Genomic DNA, 25,593 nt, shown 5'->3' on the forward strand with positions numbered 1-25,593 from the left:
CTAACCCTGCTCATTCACATTTGAGGGATCCTCAAGTACAAAACAAAGCCCAAAGCAGTGAAGTATATTTTGCACAGTCAGAATAGAAGACTTCTGGTTACTGTTTACCTTTATTAAATTTTGGAACTTCTTATTGCTTTGGAGCAGGTCTTTGTAATGGCTAACAGCTTCATTGTGTCCACAACAGAACACACCATATTTTTCTTTCATTCTCTCCCCATTTTCACCTGAAAACTAATTGGAAATATAAGAATGAAAGACATGAATCATTCAGAGTAAACCTAACTCCACTATCAACCCCAAGTTTAACATGATTTTTTGGAATACAGGAGACATCTCTCCTGTATTTCAATTTCTTCTGTACCAGAAATGAGAGATTTATGCAGTGTGACATGTGGGGGCTTGGAATACCACAAGATAACCAAATATTAAATGATGGTTGTCATTATGAGAATTTTTAAAAAGCATTTCTGGACCTCTGCACTTAAAAAGTCTGTGAACTGTAAAAGTTGAAGGGCAAAAAAAAGGTCATGATATGTGATAGAAATTGTTGCATCCACTCCATGCCAGAATGGTGCTAAAGCTGCCATGAGTTCAAAGGATCCTGACTGTATTTTTAAAAGATCAGAATTAAGAAGTTTGGCATTATCTGAAGGAGAGCCAAGTTTGGAATGGACACCAGGAACATGTTACTTTACTCTTGGAATAGATGAAAAATAGAACCAAACAAGTCACATATCCCACAACATGTATATGTACATGCCCAAAGAACATTGAATGACCATTTCATGTTATTTGTGACTAGATATATTCCTGGGAGTCAAGCTCTCACATTAACTGGGAAGATAACCACAAACCCAGGATGAAATCAATCTTTACATCACATAACTCTACCCTTACAGGTAGCTTTTTAGAAGCTTTATAGTGTCAACATGATTGGTAGGATTTAATTCACACCTGTTTTACCAAGAGGTCTCCAATGTTCTGGATTATATAATTTCGGTCACTGCCTTCTTCCAAGGATTCCTTTCGTCTCTCCTTTAACTGGAGCAGGAATTGCCCATGCATCTCCAGCAGCTCATCCACACAGGGAAAGAGCTTGTTGATGATAGCATTTGGGAACTGCAGTTCCTCTCTCATGGCTTTGGAGTACACCTTCAGCATTATTTTCAGTGTCCTAACATGGTGCATTTCAGTCTGCATTAGCTCTGGGCAAGGGGAAATACAAAAATAAAATCAAAAGTCATTTATATGCTGTGCAGTGAGACTGAATAGCAGGCTCTGAAAGCCATGATCATCTTCTGCACCACAGTCTTTGCATCACTCATGTGAAGCTCTTAAATTTGCCTTGCTAATGTCCCAACCCAGCAGTGACTGACCCTACTTATTTAAGGACATCTCCCAGTAGCAGTTGAGCTGTTCCCTAATTGTACAGCTGGGCTTTGCTGCTTAGGGAGCCCTACTGAAACCCGTGGGATGCTTAAAGGCATTCACACAAGGAATTACACACACTAATGCAGGTAACAGACGCGAAAACCTTCACTCAGTTTTAGTTTTCAAGCACAAGTCAAAATGGAAACCAACAAAAATTATTTCTGCTTTGTTTCACAACAGTGGCACTATGACACAGAAGAAGTTTTAAGAATAACAAATACTCTTACCATAAATGACATCTTGCCTCTTTATAACGTCTTTCCTTTGCCTTTTTGCATAAGGCTGTTCCACTGCAACACTCCAAGACTCTGCCTCAAACTCATGAGCATCTGTTTCTATTTCACTCCGGAGGGACACAGAATATGCATCTAGAGCAAAAGCACATTCAATTTCAACTATCATTAAATTGTCTCACCATATCCCTCTTTACCATCAGTAACAACAACAAGAGTAAAAACACCTCGGTGCTGCCTTAAAAGCCATGGGAGAAGTTGCATAACAATCCTGAAAAGCACAAAAATTCCATACCTTCCAGAAAAATGGAGTCTGCTGTTGAAGGTGCAAGTGAGACAACGTCATCTGAAGTCTGCTTAAATTTTATAAAGCCTGAATCCCCTTCATCCATGTCTCCTGAAATTAGCCTAAATGGCCAAAGAAATTAGACCAGAACAATAATTTTTTTTTTAAAATCCGACTTCTTTAACAAACATCTTTCCTAAACTATAGTACAATTATCTTACAATAAATAAATAAAAGATATCACTTCACTCTATAAACAGTTAAATCAATTTAGCAACTCCAACACTGAAATACTGCAGTTTAATTAGAGCAGCATGAGCAAAGCTTGTAACTTCTGGTATGACAGTTTACAAGGACATCACCTGGTGAGAAGCCACAGCCAGTTCAGAGTACAAAGGGCACTTTCACTGGGAAGGGAACATAACTGGGGCACATCAAAAGTAAACAGCTACTTAAAATAGCAGATAGCTTTGAGTTTGCCTACTATTTTAATGAAGGTATTCTGCAATTTAAAACACTGCTGCCTCCTACACCAGTCAGCACCAGCCCAACCTAGAATAGCTGAACTCAGACGTGATCACTGAATTTCACAACAATTCTCAAGACAAATATATCCATGAAAACCATAATCTATACAGAAACACTCAAATACTGCACTATTTTATACAATATCTTTTGTGACACAGGACAGAGGCACTAAAGACAAAAAATAAAAGCATATTGTTCAGGGAAATAACTTTCAGCATTAAAAGCTCAATAAAACTCTTCTGAGCTTGGAAACACAAGGTGAGTTCTCGTTTTTCTTTTCACGCTGCGGACGTGCGGGGCAGCTGAGGCTACTGGATTAGAAAAGAAGCATTTTACTCACCCAAATTTATTAACAGCTCCAGCAGTGTTCAGTGAAGGCTGGGAATGTCCTCTTTGGGCGATAGTCATCCCGAGGTTCCGGGACAGTGCTGGGGTGCCATCCGGTCCCAGGAGAAGACTTCGGGGCTGCTCCTTCAGAGAAGTGGCTAAAGAGGCAAAAATGGAATTGGTACTCAGAAAATGAGGCGTGCACTGCAGCTCGCCTGCTCTCAGCCCTCGCTCGGAATGCGGACGGAGAACTGACAGGATCTTGGATGTCAGGAGCTCATTGTCCAAAAAAACATTCTCATTCCATTTTCTTGAAAAGGAACCACAAAAAGACAGCTCGGGGTGAGCTGGTATCGCATTGCTTCTGCCGCTGCTTTTTGAATTTGTATTCCCCATGCTCAGCACTGGCTGCCCTCAGACCTGGCACAGTAAAGTGGCCCCAGAGATGCTCTGTTTTTATACTACCTGTGATCCTTCTAGAAATGTAAAGCTGCCACTTAACTTACTGTATTGGCTAAATCAGCAGGTCTGAAGTGCAGGAAATTGGTCCCTACTGTGCCCATTTAGTGTGGAAATTGCAAAGTATCTTCTCCTTTAGTAAAACACCAGAACCTACACACAATTATTCACACCCCACCGTATAAGGGCACAGAACATTTCATGGCAAACAAGAAAAATCAGAGATCACAGAAAAAAACCCACAAGTTCTTTGCAATGCTTACTGCTCACAGCGATTTATATCTGCATGCACACACACTGCACATAATAGATACCAGAGCTAAATTTAATTTTAATACTGCAGCTTTTTAATGCTTTTTAAATCTAGACAGACTGTGAACTGGAAAGATATTTGAAACTTTAATCACTATTAGACAATACGTGGAAGCCTGTAATAGACTTATAAAAAATGGATACAATTATTTAGTACTAATGTCTGTAATAAATGATAAGGAACGGGAGACAAAATACATCCTTTTAAAAAAGGAACTTCAGGGAAGTCAAAGATGAAGACTCAGCCAGACAATCTTTAGAACTGATCCCTGACAAGGTCTGTAGCTGCCCTTTTTCAAAGAGCTTTTAAGGACATGGGAGTGGGAGCTATCTCACGGATATCCTGAACCCAGGGCTCTGTCACTGCAGGGACAGACCCAGCCCCCTCCCAGTCCCATGTCCAGGAGGCTGCTCCAGGACCAGGGGGCTGCTGCTGTAGCAGTTCAAGGGGGTCTCCAATTCCCAGACAAGGTGTATGCATCACTTTGCTAGTAAAAACACTGGTGCCCACCCATCCCTAAAAGTTTCCCTTTTTCAGCCTGCCCTCCTTAGTGTACCTTCACTAATAATTGTCTCTCCCACTTCTGCCTTGCTCAGTGAAGCAGTTAAATCAAGGTATTTGTGGTTCTTGTCATGAAACAGGTTTTTCCACATTTTTTCATATCCTTTGCTCTATGCCTGCTTGTCTCTCATTTAATCTTCATTGACGAAGATGTTTTGGGGCTGCAAGGGAGGCTTCATCAATGACATTTAATAGAAATTATTTCACCACATCTTTTGCTGCTGAAAACACCTTTCCCAACACCTGTTTGGGTTTGAAAACCTCCTGGCTACACACACAGTGCACTGTCAGTCTACAAGAGACTGGGTAAACTGAGTCCTTTCCATCACCTCCAACCCCCAAAAGGAGACTAATTAGATATTTGCAAGATTTGCCAAGTCAGATTTCTTAAACAAAGGCTTAATAACCAATGTCCCTCTGTTTCCATTTGGGGAAGCATCGAAATTATTGGCCATCAAGTTCTCTTTCTGTGCTCCACAAAGCAGGAACATAAAGTTCTGTTACACAAGGATAGGCCAGATCTAAAAAATCTCCAGAGGCGAAACAAGGGGAGAGGGATGGGAACACACAACACAGTTTATACCCCTCTTAAAATGAATTTTTCTTTTACATTGATACAGTATCTTTGGGATTTTTTGCTGGGCACTACAGTCTGCAGGATTATGCTGTGGCTAAGAACATACAATGCCCAGGCTATTAGCTGTTCCTTTAATTTCCAGCTTCTGCTTTTGACTAAGGAAAATGAGTACTGTCTGCCTAGCAGAGCCTGCATGGCCCAAAAGCCATTTTCTGAGTTCAATTAGCACTGTCTGCACACTGCTGTGCCCCACATCGATCGCTGCTCCCCTCACACAGGCCAGCCTGGGTACCACAGAGCTCCTCGCCGACCAGCCCTACAGACAACTTCTCCCATTTTCATTAGCCCTTATTGCTTCCTATTTTAGTCTCTGCACTGTCTCCTAAATGCACTGACCCATTCTTGGTAATGCAAACAGCCACTTATCTCCTTGTAACAATTATCCCCTGTGCTGCCTCTTGGGAAGAATCATTGCATGAAGAAGACACCTTGCAATGCAAATGGTACCTGGAACACCCAGAGTGATGCTCAGACACCCAAGTCAGCTGTGTTCTGACACTCACCTGTTCTGTTAATGCAGACCTTGTACCATCTACAAATTAAAATGCCATTTAATACACCTGTGACTGGGATGGTCTTTTCCAGGAGCAAAAAGATATTTCAAAGCCTATGCTGCAATACAGATGTTCTTTCTTCTTGCTTTTTTTTTCCTCCCAGATCCTTTTTCCTCACTTTGTTTCAACAAAGACTTATGTTCAGACCATTAGTGCTAGCTTGTCTTAGAGATTTCTAGCAACCACTAGCTGCAGGCAAGTTTTAAATAGACAATTATGAAAATCTGATGTAAAACAAAGTTCACAGTTCTAGTCTTTTCAGAGGCCAGAGAATAGACAATCAATGAAAAACGAGCTTATTGATCCCTTTTCACCATGATATTTTGAGGTTACACAGCAAGAAGGTATAAAGAAAAATAAAAAGATAAAAAGATAAAAACACACAGGAGATTGCTAGGAGCCTCTAAGCCATTCCCAATAGAAAAAAAAATGAAACCATCTTATTAAAAGAGACCTTCTCTATACTTCAATAATACACTGTGTATAGCCTTTAAAACATATTAAAGAAAAAAAATACAATCGAACAGATAAGCCTTGAGCACAGAAATCATTCTTTAGTACAAACCTGGGGAAATGCACTGGGGCGAACTTTGTGGAGATCCAGAAGGTCTGTGCTGCAAATCTTTCTGCTATAGGAAAAAATACAATATTCTTACACATACAGACCAAACTTTCAGTCCAAAATGAATCAGATTTTTCCTATCCTATAGCACTAACTGTAAGTGAAGATGTTCACTGAGAATATAAAAAGATTTAACACAATAACAGCTTTGATTTTTTCATGTGGCAGACGAATGACATATAGACATTAACCCTTTGTATTAAATTCCACAAGGTATAAATCAGGCTGAAACAGAACCAAAAGTGAAGCTACAACTAAATTAAAGCCATGCTAATTAATTTATGAGATGAAAGCAACCCCTTCATGCTGACAGTCTTCACCGACACTTCGCTGTTGTTTAGCTCCTAGCAATCCTGACTAAACAAATCCAGCCAAAAATTTAGACTGTCCATTTCAAATTGCACCTTTGGTACTCTTGCTACACTTCATCCTTCTTGCAACACTAGGATATTAAAACAAGTTATCAAAGATGCAAGGAAATTAAATAAATCATACAGGCTGTAACAAATGGCTTTTGGGGAGCTTCCCTTTGGGGTTCCCACTTCTGCCTGAATTCTTCACCCCATTTTGTGCCACCACTCCCTCTCTGCTCTCTTCAGGAGTGGTTTGTCAGGGCTGATTCAACCATGAAGTTTTGGGTGGTGGTGAAGACTGGAATGAAAGAAAAGAAGTGAAGTGGTGGTGAAGAGAAATGAAAGCATCAGAGCAAGTGAATTTTTCGGTTTAAAAGGAAAATGCACAATGCCCTGAGATGTTTAAAATTATATATCAAAACCCCCACAAGAACATTTCTGCCCTCAGAAGAGTTACATTCTACATCACCAATGGCTGAACACACTTCCTCTAACCTCTAATTGCTCAGGTCTGAGCTGCTCTGCTCTCACTTTTCCTCCTCACAGTACTCCCTAATCTGCTATCAGTCTCTGAAATCATCAGCACTTGCAGGTTAAAACAAACTAAAACTCCCTCAAGTATTATTAGTTATAAGGAGGAGGAAATGATTTTCAAAACCAATACCAGAACAAAAAACCCCAACAGATAGACATCTATGTGAAACAACCTGTGACCTTACATGCAATCACAGGCACCAGGGTGACAGAGATAAAAAATAAACAGCAACACAAAGTTCATCACAGTTCCCAAATGAAATAATTTATTCTGCATTTTCCAGCTTAGAAATAGTATGCAACTGTTATGACCAAATTCCCCTCCACCCCTCATGCTCTTCCATCAGCTTTGAGATGGCACAAAATTCAACTATATTCCCCCAAAAAATGATAGTTTGGAGCATTCTTAGGGTTAGTCACAGTTCTGGGACACAGGCTAAGTAATTTACAGTATAGCAATAAAACATTTCACTTTATTTCCCCTCCATAAGTTATCATTGATTACCATAATGACAGGTTAATAACTACTTGATGTCTCAAAGATGTAGAGCAAGATTCTCTACTGATGTAAATTAAACCACTCACATAAATTAAACTTACTATATCAAGCCTTGTTATTATAAAAGAAGAACAAATGGTAAAGCCCACCTTGGGTCTGATGCTGCTGCATTCAGTCAGCAAACTCTTGCAGTTCTTGTGGACATTCACTGCACAATCTGAAATGCACACACACAAAAAAAAGTTTTAATTGTTCTTCTTTCCTGTGCAGGGAAAGGAATAATGACACATAAAGGATCTTAATTTTGAAAGAGATGCAGAGTAAGCTCAGGTGTTGTGGCAAGCATCCTTGTTGTGCATGTTCTGGTCTTGATTTTATACCAAACCCTCGAGTTTTTTTCAGTAAGACTGAACAACTGAGTGCAATTCACACATGCAAGAACCAAGAGCCACTCTGGAATGCACGACCAGTTTTCTGCCCAACCTCCACTCAGTGGAGCACAGTTTTCCTCATCTTTGCAAAGGCCATTTCCATGTCTCTCCATTCAAAATTGATACCAGTCAAGAGGGCAGCAATTCTTTGACTCCACAGGAATAGCTGCCTTTCTGCACGGACTATTGCTGGGAGCTGCAGTAACCACAGTAAATTAAAGATCAAAACACTCTCCAGAATCATCAGAGCATTACCAGCACCACAGCAGTACCACCCTTCCAGCTGCACAAAAGAATTGTTCCCAGATACAGGAGCTAAAGCAGTCCTCTCACCCAAAAGCCATAAAACTATTAACAGTATAATAAAATCCAATCTCTGGTTTTTTTCCCTTCTGATAACTACTTCTTGAGAAAACAGGAGGGGAACTGATAGTGCCAAATATTTTCTGCAGCCTTTCTGCCCATCTATAAAACAAGATCCTTCATAAAAAGCAAAGCAGGATACCAACAAGTCAGTAAAGGACACCAGGATTTGCCTTTTCCCAGACATGCCTGTTAAAAGAGAAATAGAACAAAACTGGAAAGATGAACACCATACCTGCTAGAGAAAAGCCAGTTTATGTTTAAAGCACGGAGGAAAAACTATTCAAGGTTTCTTCAGAACCACCCCCGCCTGGCAGCAGGACTAGGGATCTGCTTTAAGGCTCCTGGCTAACCTAGAGAGATGCTCACTTGTGTTTTTCATGATTTCAGCAAAAGCCTGAGAACAGGACCAAAATACTTACTTGGCTTTAAACACAAGTAAATTAATAAAGATATAAAAACAAGACTGAGAGAAAGACTGAGTGTACAGACCTGCAAGATGCCTACATGTTATACAACTTCCCCAAATGTGGGAAATGAAGTGCAGAGTTCTGCTCCCAAGTGCCTGCCACAAAAAAAATCCACAAAAACTGTCACCTCCCACAACTTCTCTTATTTGGGATATTCCTACCACTACCACACCCCACGCCACAAACCAAAAGGCACCGCAACTAATTTCAAATGTATGTGCCTCTGCAAATGCACGAGAAAAATGTATCAAAGTTATTCACTTATTAAAACTGTGTAGAGAATAACAAATATATTCATTATTTCAGCAGTGATAAGGCCTCCACCTACCACGAGGGAACGAAGAACTTGTTAGAAAATATGCCTCAACAACAAACAAGTAGTTGACAATGGAAACCCCTTTTCTCCTGAGACAAAGAAACAAACTGTAGGACAAAAATCACCGCACAAAAGGAAATAGAGAAAATTCTCCATTACGTCAGGCTGGGTTGGCCTCAAGTCCTGCTCACAGATGGATTCCCTTCAGGGAAGAACAGGCAGTCTGATGGATGCCCGATGTTCCTACAGCCACTGCCTTCCCACACGGTCCTGAAATCCACGTTAACTCATCTAGAATTCTGTCATGTAGTCATCCAGAAACATCAAACTTCAGCTAGATATTCATATTCCCTGACATTTACTCATTTTCAGCGATTACATTCAGTAATTCTTTTCCTATCAATGATTAGTAGGACCAATTCCTACTTGAAAAGCTTGGGTTCCTTGTTAAGGTAACTGTAAAAGGGATCTCACTTAAAAATGTATTTCAATTTTAAAATCATGCCCTTGCTCTGTTAAAGAGAACAGCTTGTGGCGCTCTCAGTAGGTATTTTTCACTTAATCAGCTGACATATCTAATAGTGCTGTGTATGACTTCCTTACACCGCTGAAAGGTTCTTTACACAACACTGGAGAACATACTAGAAAACAGGAAAATGCTACAAAAAAGCCGCAGGAAACTGCAGCTGAATCCAAGGACCTGATTCTCCATGAGACAATTTAAAAGGCATTTACTTAATGACTTCAAAGTGGCATTATTTTTGCCCACATAAGAGAAATCTGAAACCTGTCAGAAGACTGTTTTATAAGCATATTTCATTTTATAGAACATGCTCCAGCTTCCTCTGTTCAACACACTTTTGCAGTGCTGAAGGAAGGACACTTATTCAGGAGGAGAAGGAGCTTTTGAACACTAGTGACTATGGTTTCCTTTCTATGCATGTAAGATTTCTGCATTTATTCTTATTATTCTGCATTCTTATTAAGCCTCTCTGAAAATGGTATCAGAGAACTGCAGGGGTCAGCAAAGAGAAAAATGAGGGACAGGGGACAGTGAAGAAGGGACAGGAACCTGTACACATGAAGGCTGATGTTTAAGAGCAGAGATACATATGAAGGGTTGTTGACAGGTGTGGAGAAATACCAGATTTCTATCTTTTCCAGCCATCCAGAGCAAAGCAGCATCAGTAAGCTCAAACTGACAAAGAAAATTATTTTTGCATTTACCATCGGTAGCATTTGGTCTTATTCAGATCAAGAATTTGGGAAGGTCCAAAAAAAAAAAAAAGGACAGTTCTGTCAGCGAGCTCTTCCCAAACAAGAGAGGCACAGAAGATATTCCTGAGAAAGGCAGAGATAAAAACTCAGAAGGCTGCACCCAGGCTCTTCCTTGTCTTCTCCTCCCTCAATCACTCACTGAACAGCAAGAAGATTAATTTGGCAGGGGAAAAACAGACCCTCCAAAGGATTTCATCTTGATACAGACTATGCAGAAGGGCTGCAACTCTGGCCAGTGCTGACGACACCAGACAAAGTGCCAACACACCAAAAAGGCCCAAGGATTTGGGTCACCTCAACTGGATGGGGACAGCAGCACCACTACTACAGCTAAGGGTACCAGAGCAACTGAACCACACAGAGTGTGGAAACTGAGTAAACCCACCAGGGCTGCTCCTGGGGTTTAATCAGTGGGTTTGGAATTAAGGCTGAGAATTTTGGGAGCATCACATTATCCCAGATCTGCTTACTACAGGGACTGTCACTCCCTTGAAGCATCTTGCAGGGGCCTGTGCCAAAGATGACCTCATGAGTGACTAAAGCAAGGACCTCAACCAGCAAAGAAATATTTAAGACTAAAAGGCTCATACACATCAGAAAAGATCCTGTTCATGACTGAGGGTAATGAATTTACTATCTGGTATAATAAAAATCCTTCCCTTATTAATGAGATGTTGTCCCAATGGCTCACAGAAAGTAATTTACAACCTAGGAGCATTTTATTGGACAACATATTACAACACTCAAAAGCATCACCCTGTTCACAGTATGAGAGGGCAACAAACCTGGCTGGAAAGGGACAGGCAAAGACATTTTTTTCCTCAGCTGGAATACCTTCCAGGGGATCAGACACTGCCAATGTCCTATAAATGTCTTCCAGAATTGGATTCCAGGACAAATCTATGACTCACCAGACATTATGAGCACTATGACCCTGACCTTTGGTCTGGAACGGTACTGCCCAATAAAATAACTCTTAAAAGGCCACTTGCAAACAACAACTAACAGACAAAAATGCTGTGATTAATCTAAAATTGAACTATTGACTTTCCTTATCTCAAGAATTTTTTTCTGTTTATTTTTTAAATAACTGATTAAAAAAATACTTTAAGGCAGCTAAGTTCAAACAGGGACAGATTTTAACAGTGATTCTAATGATACAAGGAGTTCAAGAACTCTCTTCAGAACTAAGGAAATATTCACTACCTGTGAAATCCAAGCAGCTGAAGAAAGCCAAGGACAAATTAGCTTCCTTGTAAAATTAATAATTTTAATATTTTTTCCTGTTTTCAACTGTCCAGTGCTTCAGGGATCAAAGAGAATCTCTTCCCTCCTTCCTCACCCTTACACCACAGCGAGGGAACTCCTCCCTCTTGAACTGACAAAGGAAACAACCCACATATGAATGATTAACACAGAATATAAATTCTGCATTTATACAGAGATATACACAACACAATGGCCAAGAAACATTTCAAACCACCACAGCATTCCAGAAAGAGCAGAGTGTCAGTGATAAAACTTCTCAGAAAAGAGGAGGAGTTTCAGTGGAACACGAGGAAGTTTCTGTATCGGGTAAATCCAGGTCAGGTATCTTGAGGAACTTGGAGCAGATTTAACTTTGTCCTAGTGGCTCTGGTGGCCGGTGTTTACTTGTTTTCTCACTTGCCTAATTAGGCAGAGGCAGAAACCAAAAACGGGAAGGGTGCAGGGAGATGAGATATTCACATTCTGAAACAGAGACAGTCCATGCCAGACAGCAACAGCACTAAATTATCAAGTTTCAGCCTCCCTGTTAGAGCATTCCTCTTTGTCTCCAGAACAACCTAAAATTACTTACTCACTGTACCTGGTTTTATTGCCAAAATATCAGTTGGATGAAGCAAAAGAGGGGTTGTGTGATTCCCAACACTGCAAGTCCTGGCAGCCACAGGGTTTTCTTTAGGCACAGAAACACATAAACAACCAATAGTTCTGTTTTTTAAACAATGCCAAATAAAATCTGCATATTATCCTAAAAGAAACAGGAGTCCCAATTCAATTCTCTCACGCTGAACCCTTCCCCCAGTCAACACTACAGAACTGAAGCAGCAACTATGACAATCATAAAAGGTATTTAAAATATTTCATAGGTAAACAGTAGGTGGAACTACAACACATAATGTCCAATGGCTCCTGTTTGAGAGCCATGTTCCGTGGGTTTCTTTTATTTCACCGTGCCAAAGAGAAACTATTACTTTTATAAATTTAAACAAAAAAGTGCCAAATAAAAAAGCTTCCCATAAAACCCCCTTAAGAGGGGAGTGCAAAGGAACTAAGAAGCAGCCCTTTTTTCTCTCGGTGATACACCAAATCTTCAAACAATATTCAGAAATTAAGCTTATTTATTAGAGCAGCGACACCAAATATAATACCAGAAACATTCAGAAAGCTATTCGTTCGAATCACTGCCTGTTTCCCCGCTCCTCCTACAAAATCCATCACCACTCCTAGCTCCTGCTGGCGTTTCCTTTCAGCACACACAAGCTAAGCTGATATCATCACCCGCTCCTCTCCCCAAGGAGCCAGGGCCGTGGAATATTTAAAATGGGTCAGTCTTCGCAATTGTGGATAAGGGGAAGTTTTCACCATTTTTTTCCTAACGCATTTAAGGTCTTTTCACGCACATCCCACACTTTTCTCAGCACCAGTACATCCAATGCGTGTAAGAACGGAAAGGACGAGGTGCGGGATTTAATGATCACAAGGATGCTCAGACTCAAGCCGTGGCATAAAGAGAGCCGGTTTCACACAGGCTACAGCCGCTCACCTCCTTACCGCACACAGCAACATTTCCCACTCCTTTGGTAGCCCTTAAAAGCGCTTTCTAATGTAAACACTGCATCTTTCAAGCTGCGTCCCGTCCTGCAGCTGAAGCCCCGAGCTGCAAAGGTCGGGACGGCTGTAAACCTGCGGGACTGGGGCAAAGCGAAGATCAACCCGCTGCCCCGGCCAAACGCCGGGACCCCGTGGAGCCCTCTGAGCCCCCGCTGCCCGCACAGGGACCGGGGCCGAGCGGTGCCCGCGCCGCGGCCGCGGGGAGGGGGTGCCGGTGCCCGGGGGCTCGCTAGGGCCGGGGGGGGAGCGGAGCCGGGGGCCGGCGGGCGCGCTGACAGCCCGGTCTCTTACCGGACTCCCCGGGGAGCCGCCGGTTCCCTCTCGGTCCCGGGAGCCGCCGCCACAGCAACAGGAAACGCCCCCGTGTCCCGGAAGGGAAAATGGGGACGAGGGTGCGCCTGCGCGCCGCGGTACGGCCGAGCCCGTCCTGGCCCCTTAGGGACAGCACAGGGACACTCTGAGCACCTGCTTTCCTCTCAGGGACAGCACACGGACACCATTAGCCCGCGCTTTGCCGTCAGGGAGAGCGCACGAGCACACGCAGCCCGGACGTTTCGCTCAAGGAGGGCACACGGACACCCTTAACCCGTGTTTTCCCCTCAGGGAGGGCACACGGACACCGTTAACCCGTGTTTTCCCCTCAGGGAGGGCACACGGACACCCTTAACCCGTGTTTTCCCCTCAGGGAGAGCACTCATACCTTGCACCTTCCCCTCAAGGAGGGCACGCAGACATTCTTAGCCCATGTTTTTCCCTCAGGGAGGGCATGAGCATCCTTAGCCCGCACGCTCCTCTCAAGGAAGGCACATAAACATCCTCCGCCCTTCAGGGGTATCATCCCCATGAGCACCTACAGCTCATGCCCACTCCCCAGAGAGAGAACACGGCCACCCTTAGCTTGCTCCTTCCTCGGGAAGAGCACACCCAGCCCTGACCCACGCTTTCCCCTCAGGGAGTGCACAAGCACCTGCGACCCACACTTGCCCTTCAAGGAGGGCACATGGCCACCCTAAGCCTGCGTTTTCAGAAAGGGTACGACTACCCACAGCCTGTGCCTTCCGTGAGGGAGGGCACTCCTCAGGGTGGAGCGCCTCCCTCCACGCCATCCCTTGGCCCACCTTGTTCCCCTCATGGAGGACACAGCCACTCCAGCTGCTCCTGCCTCTCAGGGAGGGCAGAGCCATCCACAGCCGTCACTTGCCCCTCAGGGAGGGCACGCGGTCCCTCTAGCCCCGCGCTTTCCATCAGGGAAAGCAGAGCCACCCACAACCCTCACTTTCCTTCAGGGAGGGCACATGGCCACTCACGGCCTGTTCCTTCCTCCTGGAGGGAGGGCACAGGGCCCCCAACACGCATGTCTCCCTCACAGAGGGCATGAGCATCCTCAGCCTGTGCTTCATTCTCAGGGAGGGCACACAACCACACATTGTCTGCTCCTTCCTCTTGCAGGGAGGACATGGCCGCCCATCGCCTGCATTTTCTCTCAGGAAGGGCACAGGGCCCCCAACCTGCATGTCCCCCTCAGGGACAGCATGAGCATCCTCAGCCTGTGCTTTCCCCTCAGGGAGGACATGGCCACCCCCCAAGCCTGCACTTTTTCCTCAGGGAGGACACATGGCTGCCCAGAACCCATGACTTCTCTGAGGGAGGACACATGGGCCCCCCAACCCCTGTTTTCCTCTCAGGGAGGGCACATGGCCACCCTTAGCCCATACTTTCCCCTCAGGGAGAGCACATGGCTCCTCCCAGACTAAAGAGGCCCCTAACAGATGAGATGTGCCACCCCAGTGACACCGTCAGCATGGCACTTCATGTGTTTGCACAGTGCCTGGGACTTGAAATACATAGTTTATTATTAAAAGGCTGGTGGGATTTGCCATCCCAATGTGCTGGAGTGTTTACAAACACCCTGCCAAGGCAAGGCTGCAGTGCCTGGAGATGTTGGCAAGCACTGGCTTTCCCTATCCGCCCCTCAACAGCGAGTGCCTGCCCGGCCTTTGTCAGTGACCCCTGCACAGGCAAACGACGAGAGCAAAGGGGAATTATCTTCCCTAGCAGTAAATCCATGCACTGACTCCTAGAACCAAACTGCTTGCTGGAAAAAACACCTTTTCCCTGCCACCAATACGGTTTGATGTAACTAGCACTGGGCTGCTGGGGTACTCGGTGCAGGGAGGAAAACTGAGAAGAGCTAACCACCCAACCTCACCTCCCGATTTCAATCTGAGGATTTACAGTCCTGATCAAAAGTTTGTCATATTTTAAACCACACATATCCTACTTGCCTGTTGAGCTTGAAAACACAACATACATGATTACAGAACAAACTTCCCTCTCAAAATCCACCCTGCAGCTTTCCCATGCTGCTTTGAAAGAACCTGCCACTGTCTGGGCTGGAAATGTGATGAAATCCTGCCATGGGGCCAATGTGGTCTCTGATTTCCACACTGCCACCTGTTTAATCGATTTTATTTTTATCTTTGTCTCATAGTTGCAAGCTTTTTCAAAATGTTCACTTTTGTGCTGCTTCTCTACAAGACTGAGTACACTGAGATCCCAGTTGGGGATTGGGGCCTGTCAGCACTACAGAGAAATGACCATTAAATAAAGCGGTTTGGTGGTAAACAGCTGGATGTCACTTGGTGACTGATTAATCCTTAGGCACTTCAAACTTCGTGCTTTGCTGTAATATAAAAGTAAAGCGTTGCAGATTGCCCAACTGCAGCTGTCATGGAGAGAACGTGCTGTGCTTGTGCGGCCTCAGGGCATCGCCACAAAATCAGTGCAAAATCTGGCACAGCAGCCAGCTCCAAGACTCTGTAGCTTGGAGCTAAGGTTTGGATTGCAAAGAAGAGAAGAGCACCAACTGTCTAATCCTGTGTAATTCTGTAATAACAAAAGATTTCTTGCTGAATGTGTCTCAGGTTGATTACTGTCCTTATGCATTTGTCAGCCCAAATGTACAAGATCCTCATTTATCAGGGAATGGAAGGAGCAGCACTCGGAGATGTTCCAGATACAAAAAGAAAGTGAAAAGCAGAAAAGGAGAAGCACTGAGAATAGGATGTACTTTGGTTTCCTTTTCTAAGCCCTCTTGAGCTGGCTGAGCCAGTTCTGTGTCAGGACACTCAGCTCAGCCAGTGTTTCCTCTGCAACCAGTGCTGCAGCCGCTTTTACATTTGCTCCATTGGCTCAGAACACCTTAACCCACAGCCTGATGCAGCTGCTCAGGACTCCTATCAGTAATAGTTTATTCCAAGTGGGACTCCCAGTCCATTTATCACTGTCATCATGTTACAGCAGCCAAACCTCCTTTTCCCCCCCCAAAACAGAAGATTTTTGGCAGCTGTGTCTCTCTCTGGAAATGCAGAGTTCCAGGTTGCCTGCTGTTTTTCAGATTTCTCAGGACTCTGTGTGGGCTATGAACAGAAATTTCAAGATAGAAAATCAAGTAATTCCTCCTTATCATAAGCCAAAACTATCCTTCACCTATTAGCTTATTGGTACTGCACTGGGAATCCAAAAGCAAAACCATGCAGGTGCAAGAGCTGAATGAGAGGTGAATTTCATACCAAATTTCAGGTCTAAACCAAAAGCTATTCTGGCCTCTCCTTGGCCATGGGTGGAGGATGTTTGCCTGACAAACTGTGGAAATCCGTGTCCTCTCCCTTACTCATTGTGAGAAAGGAAATGGTTCTCCAAACCTCTTTCACAACATGCCTTAAATAAATCCTGGAGACCAGTTGTTACAGCAACCAGTTAGAGATCAGCCAGTGCACTGAAGCAGCCAGCAAGGGTCAGCCTAGGACAGGTGGACAGTCCAGCACAGCCTGTATTGTTCAGGAAGATTCATTAAAATGAGCACCTTCTCTTAAAGGAGTTTGTCTGAAGCTTGCCAAATTTTAGTTGCAGCTATCAGTTTCCTTGGGAGAGGATGGTCAATCTGACACCCCTGTGGGGGCCTGGGCTCTGTCTTTCTCATGAAGTAATAGTGACTGACTGTCAGCTAAAGATGTAGAAGACCCACCTCTACCCCAGTGCTCAAGCTCAAGGGAAGCAATCCTCCTTCCATCTGTATTCCACAGCATATCCCTGGCTCGCCTCCATGGCACAGCCTGCTTGGAGAGCTCTCCTCCTGTCAGGGCTTCCCTGGGACTCATCTAACTCTTGTTGCATAAACTCTGGAAGCATGTTTATAAGAGAGGATTAATTTAGGCACAGAACCTTCTCTACCCATGATAGCAAAGGCTCAAGAGGAGCTTTCTCATTTCCAGGTGAACAATAAACCTAGGGACTCACAGCTCATAGTTTACATAACGGCAGAGTTTGGGTGGCCGCTGTTGTCGAGATCCCTGTGACTGCAATCATTCCTCTTTGTTTTTCATCCCTGCCAGGCTCCTAACTGCACATCTGTGAGCTGCAGAGACTCTCCTACATCTCTACCCTCGACACACAGCACAGCCTCCTCCCCTGGGAGACTCTGTGTTGTGTGGGGTGAGGATAGATGGGAGGAATCAGTGGGAGAGAGAAACGAGTTACAGTGTACCAGGCTATCCGAGCTGCCCACTTTCTTCACAGCTCACACACGTTTCCAGCAGAACACTGTTTTTTTGTTCTGACTTAAACGCAGAATTCCTCCTGCTGTTAGTGTCTCTAATAAGAAAGCTTTTCCTCCTCTAGCTCATCACAGCCATGGAAGTCACCGGACTTTTTGTGTCTACTGGACAGTGAAAAGACCTCAGGCTTGTAATCATTCCCCCATCCTTCCTCCCCCTCCAGCTTATCCCCTTCTTTAACCACCATCTTTTCCCGTGTTTTCCACGAGCCCGTTTTTCCTTGGACCACGTGGTGGTGCTGCAGTTAAAAATACAACGGGGACAACAACAGCACCAGCAGCACCTGACCAGCGACGGGCCGAGGGCTGGCTGGGGGCCAAGGCGTAGGGATAGTCAAATGTGAGCTCATGAGGAGAAAACAAGAGGCGCAGCCAAATATCCTCACATCCTGGCAGCAGCCACGGCTTAGACTGAGCCTGACAGAGCTGCTCACACTTCTAAAAAGTAGGCCTGCTGCTCCGGCTTCCCGGTGGCCCCGGAGCTTGCTGTTCCATAGCTCTATCACGGACTAGTCAGGAGACCACACACTGCTCCGAGCTGCAGTAACGGGAGCTGCTGATATCAACTACCAGCTCAGCAGCAGCTTGCAAAGGTTTCAGCCCAGCATCATCCAAATATAGGCACTCTCAGGCTGTCAGCTGTCTCACCACAAGTCCCAGCTCAGCTCTCACCACAGGCAGGCCATTAATTGTAATGGACATCTCAGAATCCTGCCCAATTGTTCAGCCTCAGTTCAAGCCACTGCAAACAGAGCATTATAAAACAAGCTGTGCTGCTCTGCCACCTGCGTTAGCCTGGGCAGCCAAGAGCCAAAGGAGATGTCACAGAGTCCCAAACATAAACCAGTACCTCAGCCACCTTGGAGTTTTTCTCCTGAATGTTCACAAGACAGAACACATTCCTCATGGAAGGGCTGGGAAACAAGGTGAAAGTTACTCTAACTCATGTCCAATCCCTGTGTATTTATGATGGACAAGCCATGCTGAGCCACACTCTCATTTTAACAGCTAGCTTCAACTCCAAATCACAGATCTCCATACGGCTGTCCAAGGGAGAATCACTCACAGTAACAATGCCCTCAGAGTTCCCAAGACCATACAGAGCATGGCTCCACACTCATGGGGATCAAGGACAGTCTGTATCCTTCCAGGTTAAGGTATTTCTGTAAAGCAGTGTGCAGGACTGCAAACAGAGCCTCTGGCTGGGAGGTTCCTCACACAGGAATGACAAGGCACAACTCTGCTTCCTCCCATAATATTTAGGTTCTCTCTAAATATCCACAAAGCTCTTATTCAGCTCCCTGCTTCCTACTTTTTGCTGTGGTGCCTGAAAAATGCTCACTAATAGCCAGGTCTGTGCCCCTTTTCAATTTCCCTCCAGCTTCCCTGAAGGGAAATTATATTTCTCACCACACATGTCCGAGGGCAGTCAGTCCCATTATGCCCCAGAAAGGTTTTACTGACCTTAGGAGCCTCTGAGAGATGCTCACTGGAGAGCAAGAATTGCTTGAGGGTACAGGGTGGAGAAAGAGAGCAATCCTTTCATTTCCAGAAAATTTTCTCTGCCCACAGACAATCCCTTGGGAATTAAAATGTTCTTCAGTGCCCTGAGTACCTGCCCCAAAGAGGAGGGACAGGGTTGTCAGCCAAAGCCATGCCACAGTGGATGCAGTGGGAGCACAGAGGCCCATGCATGCTGGCACTACTTAGAGCTGAAAAGCAACAGTCTCACCCATGCAGGTTCTGGGAGGCAAGATTTGACTTTTTGTTAGTTAATAAAGTTTTGGATGCTCTAGAAATCCCTGTGCCCGTGCATAGGGCAGATGCTGAGCTGAAACATCACTGCAGCTGTGAAAAACAGCCTGAAAGATCCAGCTACACTCAGGCCGTTGGGATATTTGTTCAGGCAAAGCAGAACTTCATAATAATAAAAAAAAAAGAGAGAAGTTGACCTAGAACCCTCCTTGGGGGAAAGGGGCAGGAAATGGTCAAGTGGCCAAAGAAAATGAGGATAAATTATTGCCAGGCAGGATTCAGAGATCATTTAGACTATTTGGAGAAACAACCAAGCCAGGCCAAGCAGGGTGGTGGGGTAGAGTCGAGCCAGGCAGAGAAGTGAAGCAATCCAGGGGGCTGGTTTAGGCAGGAGAACAGCCTGGGCTGGAGGGCAGGCGGGGAGCGCAGGCTGGGGCAGAGCCAGGCAGTGACAGCCATACTCACTCAGGCACTGCAGACCACTTTTATTCCCAAGAGGTTTGGCACACAGTGAGCAGCTGGTGCAACTGGAGAAAACCCCTGGCACGAGCTGGTGCCCATTGATATCTTTACACCTCTCTTTTGTCTCCTTTGCCTCTTTCTCCTTCTCTCTCTCCTTGGGCTGATCTTTGTTCTTACCCTGGAAGGAGAGAAGAACACAGCTCAGTCACAGGCCTTGCACTGCCCACACGTTCCTTTCCCCACTGGTACAAACGAGCAGAAAGGTGGTGGGCAGCAGGTACAGTGGGATGGCTTTTCCCAAATGCCTTCCCAAGGCTTGGGCCAGTCCCTCTAGTCTAAGTCTATTTGTGATGAAGGGCAGGACACACTTTGCTGTCCCTCTGCAAGCTCCTCCTGCCACGAAGAGTGATCCAGGCAGTCACCTAGCCAAGGCACTCCTCTTGCTATGCACCAAGGCAGCATAAGAGCATCCAGAACATGCCCTGGAGCAAGGTGGGCTGGAATTCAGGGATCCATGCACTCAGTTCCATGCACTACCACTACTTTAGGGGTCACAGTGCATCTGCTGACCAACATAGAGGCCTCAGCCATCCAAAAGCAATCCAGCTAACTGTTAACTACGGTCAGATTGCCTTTTCTACTTGACGAATTTAACAATTCCTTCCACAAATTCAACATCTCTCTCTCACCTTATCCTTCTGCCAGGATCCGGTGACTCGGCTCCGCAGGGAACTCAGACGTCGCATCACCTTTGTGCCTTTCTCTGCTTTATCGCTCTTCCCACTGTCCTCATTTCTGAAAGGAGACCAAAACATCTTAAAAAGGGGGAAATTCACTGACCAAGCCCATCTTAGGGAGATCACTGATGAAGTTCATTGAAGCATTACTTTAGGACCCCAAGTGTGAGCTTTCCATCTCCTGGAGGATCTGTTTTGACCATGTCATTTATTAATGAGACACTTGCAAATAAGGAGCTGAACTTTCAGACTATGTGTGCAAGTTTTATTCAGTGCCACACTCCTGTCTGAACCCCTGCAGATACCAGTGTCCTGCACACAGGATTAGCAGGGCAGTAGAGCTTTGATGGAATGGGACTCAAAATCAGTCTGCTCTCAGAACACAAAGGGTGTGTCACCTGCTGTCTCACTTACTCATTAGACAGGAACTCAAACCAAGTGAGGTTCTGCTGGGAAGAATCGCTGCCTTCTTGCACACAAGCTCTCTGCTTCACCCTGGGCAGGGAAAAGGCATCAGATACAGCAAAGAACACAAGAGCAGAGTTTCTGGGTCAGCTGAAACTCATCTTCTAGATGGGGCAGGAACACTTTTAGAGTTACTGAGGAGCTACGTGAAATGCCCCTTCTCCTTGCAATTCTACCCTGGTTTCACTGGAATAAATCAGTGATTCTGGTACCCTGGGGATTTGCCCCTCAAGGGACCAAGAGTCCTTTACCAGGTGGGCCTTAGGCAGACCTGTGACCTGCCCACACGTCCCTCTCCCAGACACACTTACCCATGGTAATGTTTCAGCTCCTGAAGTACCTTCTGGACAATTAACCTACAAGGATGGGGCAAGAGAAAGGCAAGGGATTAAAAAATATCATTGCACAGACATTCTGCCCCGCACAAAGCCTCAGGCACTGGTTTATGACCAGCTGCTCAGCTATGCCCCAGCAGGGAGTGGGATCTCCTTTGCTGTTGCATGCGCAGTAGCTCAGATACACTCAAAAAAATCTCCTGCATCTCAAACCAGCCAGGACTGACAATACCTACACGTGGTCTGGGGACACGTGGTCCTTCTCCAGCATCTCCAGAGCAGGGGGTTCAACACCTGGAACACAAAACCTTCTCAGCAGGGATTCTGGTTTGTCTTTGCAGAGCACCACGTTGCAATCTATGCAACTGGACCCTGTTAATCTTGCTGGGCTCCCACTCTGTCTTGATGGGTAAGGAAGAAATTCCAGGAGCAGTTAGGGAGGGAGATTCTGCTCCACATTTCTGTGAGGGAAGCGAAGGCTGCATCACTTTTCTGTGTTACCCTTCCTCTCCACAGTCTGTATTATATTTGCTGCTGAGGGTCCTGCTCGCAGTAGGGTAGGAGCTGGTACCACCCCAGAGCCCTTCCCCATGACAGCCAGCCTCCCCTCCACTTCCCAGGCTCTGAAACCTGTACATTTTGCTCCATGGCAATCCTCACGGGTGGGACTTGAGTAGGGAGCGACCAATGCACCGGCCACAGGGAGGTTATGTGGCAGTGTGTCACTGGGGATGGGCATGTCTGAACTGAGACTGCCCTGCTAGCCAGGGCCAGACTCACAACCAGCTTGGCTTTGTATTTCAGGAGCTCCTGGGACCATGCAGAAGGGAAAGCAGAGGCTGTCCACACTTCTGGAGGCTACGGCTCCTGTTTTTTATCTTCTTAATCACACCTTGAACCCATTTAATGGCATAGAGTCTATACCAACCTTCCACAGCTGGAAGAGGAGTGTTGAAACCCTGAGGTATCTGGGGGGAGGCAATGGTCTCACAGGCTGATGGGACAGACTTGGACCTCAATCTCTTTTCACTGCTGACACATTTCTGGAGAAGTAAAAAGTCACAGAAATCATTGGTGCTTTGTGCACCAAGGAAGCCTCCATCACAGGTGATTGCTCACCCTTTCCCTCTTGTTTTGGCAGGGTTATGATGCAGGGACACCATTAGGCCCAGCTGTTTGTTGGCTCCAGGAAGGCTGGAGTAAGTGGCACTCATGCCTGAAACCTTCTTAGGCACTTCTCACTTTTACTGGACATGTAGCACCGTGATGCAATTGTCCTTTTAATATTAATTGAGTCTAAAGGTATTCCCCAGAGCAAAGCAGTGTGTGAGGGAGTGTGACACTGCTGTCTTCAACTACCTGACAGAGGATTAGAGAGAAGATAGGGCCAGACTCTTCTTAGAGCTGCAGTAACAGGACAAGAGGCAACAGGCACAGATTGCACAAGGGAAATTCCAGCTAAATATATAGGAAAAGAGGGCTGTACTACAGGCAGCTCCCAGGGCCTTTATCCCACAAGATGGGGCAGTTTATCTGAGAAAGCCCATCCTTGCTGAGATTCCTGCAGACCTCCTGGTTCCACACTGGCATTGAAGGAGTCCAGCCTGCAGCTGACACCTGTGTGTGTTGCTTTCTTTACCCCCAGTTTGCCCTGCTGCCCCCGTGCACAGCGCTCCCCACTCACCACCTGCTGCAAGCCAGGGCTGGCCACGAGGTCTGGGCGCAGTGGCTCTATCTCCACTTTGATCACTGTGCCACCCCGCCTGCTGCTCCAGGCTCCCAGTTCCCCTTTGGGCAGCTGAAGGGACACATGAGGCTGGAGGCAGGACTGGCTCCTCTTCTCCACATCGTCCTGCTCTGGGTCACTGCCCAGCTCTGTGACATCCAGGCTGAACCTAATCAGGGGAGAGGAACAAGCCAGTTGAGCAGACCTGACCCACTGTGCCCGGCATGGCACAGCCCCTGCAATGTCCTTGGCTGGGTGGTCCTAGCGAGCTCATGCAACTGGGCCAAGGAGGCTCACCAGAGCAGGCACGTGGGAAAGGAAATGACAGGAAGCGTCAGCCTGGACACCAAGTCCTGAGCCTGTTAAAAACAGCTTCTCTGGCTGCCACCAGTGCGTCCCCAGCTCCTTGGTCACCCGGGATGTTTAGTGCTGGACGGCTCACACTGATCTCTTAGCAACCCCTGAGACTGTGCAGCCACCCTGGCAGCAGTCTGTCCTGCCTGCCCTGGAGCTGCTGCCCTGTCAGCTGCCATCCAGAAAAGTCCCTCTGGGTATTTAGAAGTGGCAGATGATGTTTATCACATCACCACTGTGGCATCATGCCATAAATCCTGCTCCCACCAGGGCCCAGCTTTGAGAAAGGAAAAAAATTATTTTCTGGGAAATGAGGGGTGAACCAGCTCCCCCAGTGCCCCACAGTGTCCTGCCCACCAAGTGCTGTTGCAGTGACAACAACACAGAAGCAAAATGATGGATAAAGCTCAGTGGAAAATCTTAGTCTCTACATGGGTTCTGTCTGCAGATCACTGTCACTTCATTCCTGCTGCCACAGGCAGGCTTCAGGAAGCATTTGCTTAGGGAACAGTGGGGTGTATTCCCCTTCCCTGGCCTCCTGCTCACATGTGCTTCATCACCCATCGAGGGGACAGAACGTGTCCCTGACACCAACAGCCACTCCATGCCACTGTTACTCATGTGCCTGTTACAGCATAAACTGTGAATGATCCATGGCACATGGGACAACAATAGGTCTGAGAACCAAAGTCTGAGCTTGATAAAGAACTGCCAAGATTTCAGGCTGAGATAATTTTAGGGTACCATATAAGGAGGAGAGATAAAATTAGTCCTTGCTGGCTTGCACCTAAATCCCAGTCAGCTGGGAGATCAATACATTTGTCAGCAGGGAAAGCATTCATGGAGGAACCTGGAGCTCAAGGCATTCATGTGGCAGGAGCAGAGGATGGCAGGAATGCCAGGCCTGACTCTGCTCCCGGCCAGAGCTCAGCATCATGCTACAAATACAATCTCCTCTACAGCCACGTGGAGGGCAGAGGGCTGGAGGACAGCACAGTGCTTTCAGGCACAGGCCCTACCACACCAACTCACAGACAAGAAGAAAACGAATTTAACAAAGCTCTCTTAATCCCTCTTTGATGGGAAAAATTCCCTTTGAGCCAGAGGATGGAGGTCATCGGGGCAACTGATGCTGTTCAAGATTCCTTCCAGACAGAAATGAGAGATTCTCTTCCCAGCCCCAACAGCAGGAAAAGAGGGTCTTCCTACTTCCAAGGAGACATTAAAGCCTCTTGCTGCCCTAGCACTTCCTCTTCCACATCCCACCTAACATGAGCAGTGGGTGTCCAGCTGCTCTGGCAGATGCTGACAGGCGAGGGAGACCACCCAGCAGCAGCTGGAGCTGCGGGCAGTGTGATGTCTCCAGCCTCACACCTCCATTGCATTGTGTACATCAAATATCACTCACAGTCCCTCCGTACCTGCGCCTGCAGTCCACGGGTGACAGAGGGCTCTCCCAGCTGTGCCTCCGGGAGGTGGACATAGATCTCACCAGCGTGGGGAAGGAATCCTGGGCCTCCTGCATGTCCAGCTCGTTGTCTGTCTCTGCAGGATGCTCAGAAGTGCTGGTACCATCACCTGGCACCGCTGCACAGGAGCACAGGTGGCCTTTGTTCAGAAAACGACAGTTGGCCAAGCAGGAAATGGGATTGGAAAAAGCAACATCCACAGACAGTTTGCTCAGAGCCCTTGGTCTCTCTTCCAATGAGCGAAGGGCAGACCCAGTCTGGGGTACTTGTTCTGGCTGTGCTGCTGTGTCTGGCACTGTTTTGGCAGTCGGCAGGCTCAGGAGTCCCAGATCTTTGTAATACTCTGTGCCGTGGAGAGCAGAGTCTGAGAGGAGATCCTCCGTGCTGCCGTGCAAGTCTGCTGCTGGGACATCCAGCTCTGTGGAAGATGAGTCCTCCTGCAAAGGCAGCACAAATCCTGCCTGAGAGCCTTGCACCAGTCCTGCAAAGGGGACGCCTCCTGTGCAGATCTTGGGGTGCAGAGCAGGGCCAGACTTTCTAATAGTCACCCTCCCCTACTGCCCCTCACAGCCAGACTTGCCCCAGCCCGACCACCTCAGG

The 25,593-nt window shown here is 46.3% G+C and overlaps 1 protein-coding gene across 4 annotated transcripts in view; it reads right to left on the reverse strand.

Annotated features, from left to right (window-relative positions):
• ARHGEF18 (Rho/Rac guanine nucleotide exchange factor 18) overlaps window positions 1-25,593 on the reverse strand; it is a 48,970-nt gene that overhangs the window by 17,874 nt on the left and 5,503 nt on the right. The window contains exons 3-17 of one of the 4 annotated variants that reach the window (XM_068997467.1): window positions 24,946-25,430; window positions 23,129-23,339; window positions 22,373-22,487; window positions 21,681-21,738; window positions 21,421-21,465; window positions 21,059-21,139; window positions 20,597-20,702; window positions 19,911-20,085; window positions 7,490-7,557; window positions 5,898-5,961; window positions 2,822-2,966; window positions 1,963-2,075; window positions 1,662-1,802; window positions 958-1,208; window positions 109-234 (exon numbers count right to left, since the gene is read on the reverse strand). In XM_068997467.1, coding sequence (XP_068853568.1) covers window positions 109-234; window positions 958-1,208; window positions 1,662-1,802; window positions 1,963-2,075; window positions 2,822-2,966; window positions 5,898-5,961; window positions 7,490-7,557; window positions 19,911-20,085; window positions 20,597-20,702; window positions 21,059-21,139; window positions 21,421-21,465; window positions 21,681-21,738; window positions 22,373-22,487; window positions 23,129-23,339; window positions 24,946-25,430 — 2,184 coding nt within the window. Of the gene's footprint in view, window positions 1-108; window positions 235-957; window positions 1,209-1,661; window positions 1,803-1,962; window positions 2,076-2,821; window positions 2,967-5,897; window positions 5,962-7,489; window positions 7,558-13,366; window positions 13,442-19,910; window positions 20,086-20,596; window positions 20,703-21,058; window positions 21,140-21,420; window positions 21,466-21,680; window positions 21,739-22,372; window positions 22,488-23,128; window positions 23,340-24,945; window positions 25,431-25,593 lie in introns of those variants that run through there. The other 3 variants (XM_068997464.1, XM_068997466.1, XM_068997465.1) reach the window with 3 other exon arrangements.

The sequence above is a fragment of the Aphelocoma coerulescens genome, chromosome 28 (assembly GCF_041296385.1).
Source record: "Aphelocoma coerulescens isolate FSJ_1873_10779 chromosome 28, UR_Acoe_1.0, whole genome shotgun sequence".
Taxonomy (NCBI): Eukaryota; Metazoa; Chordata; class Aves; order Passeriformes; family Corvidae; genus Aphelocoma; species Aphelocoma coerulescens.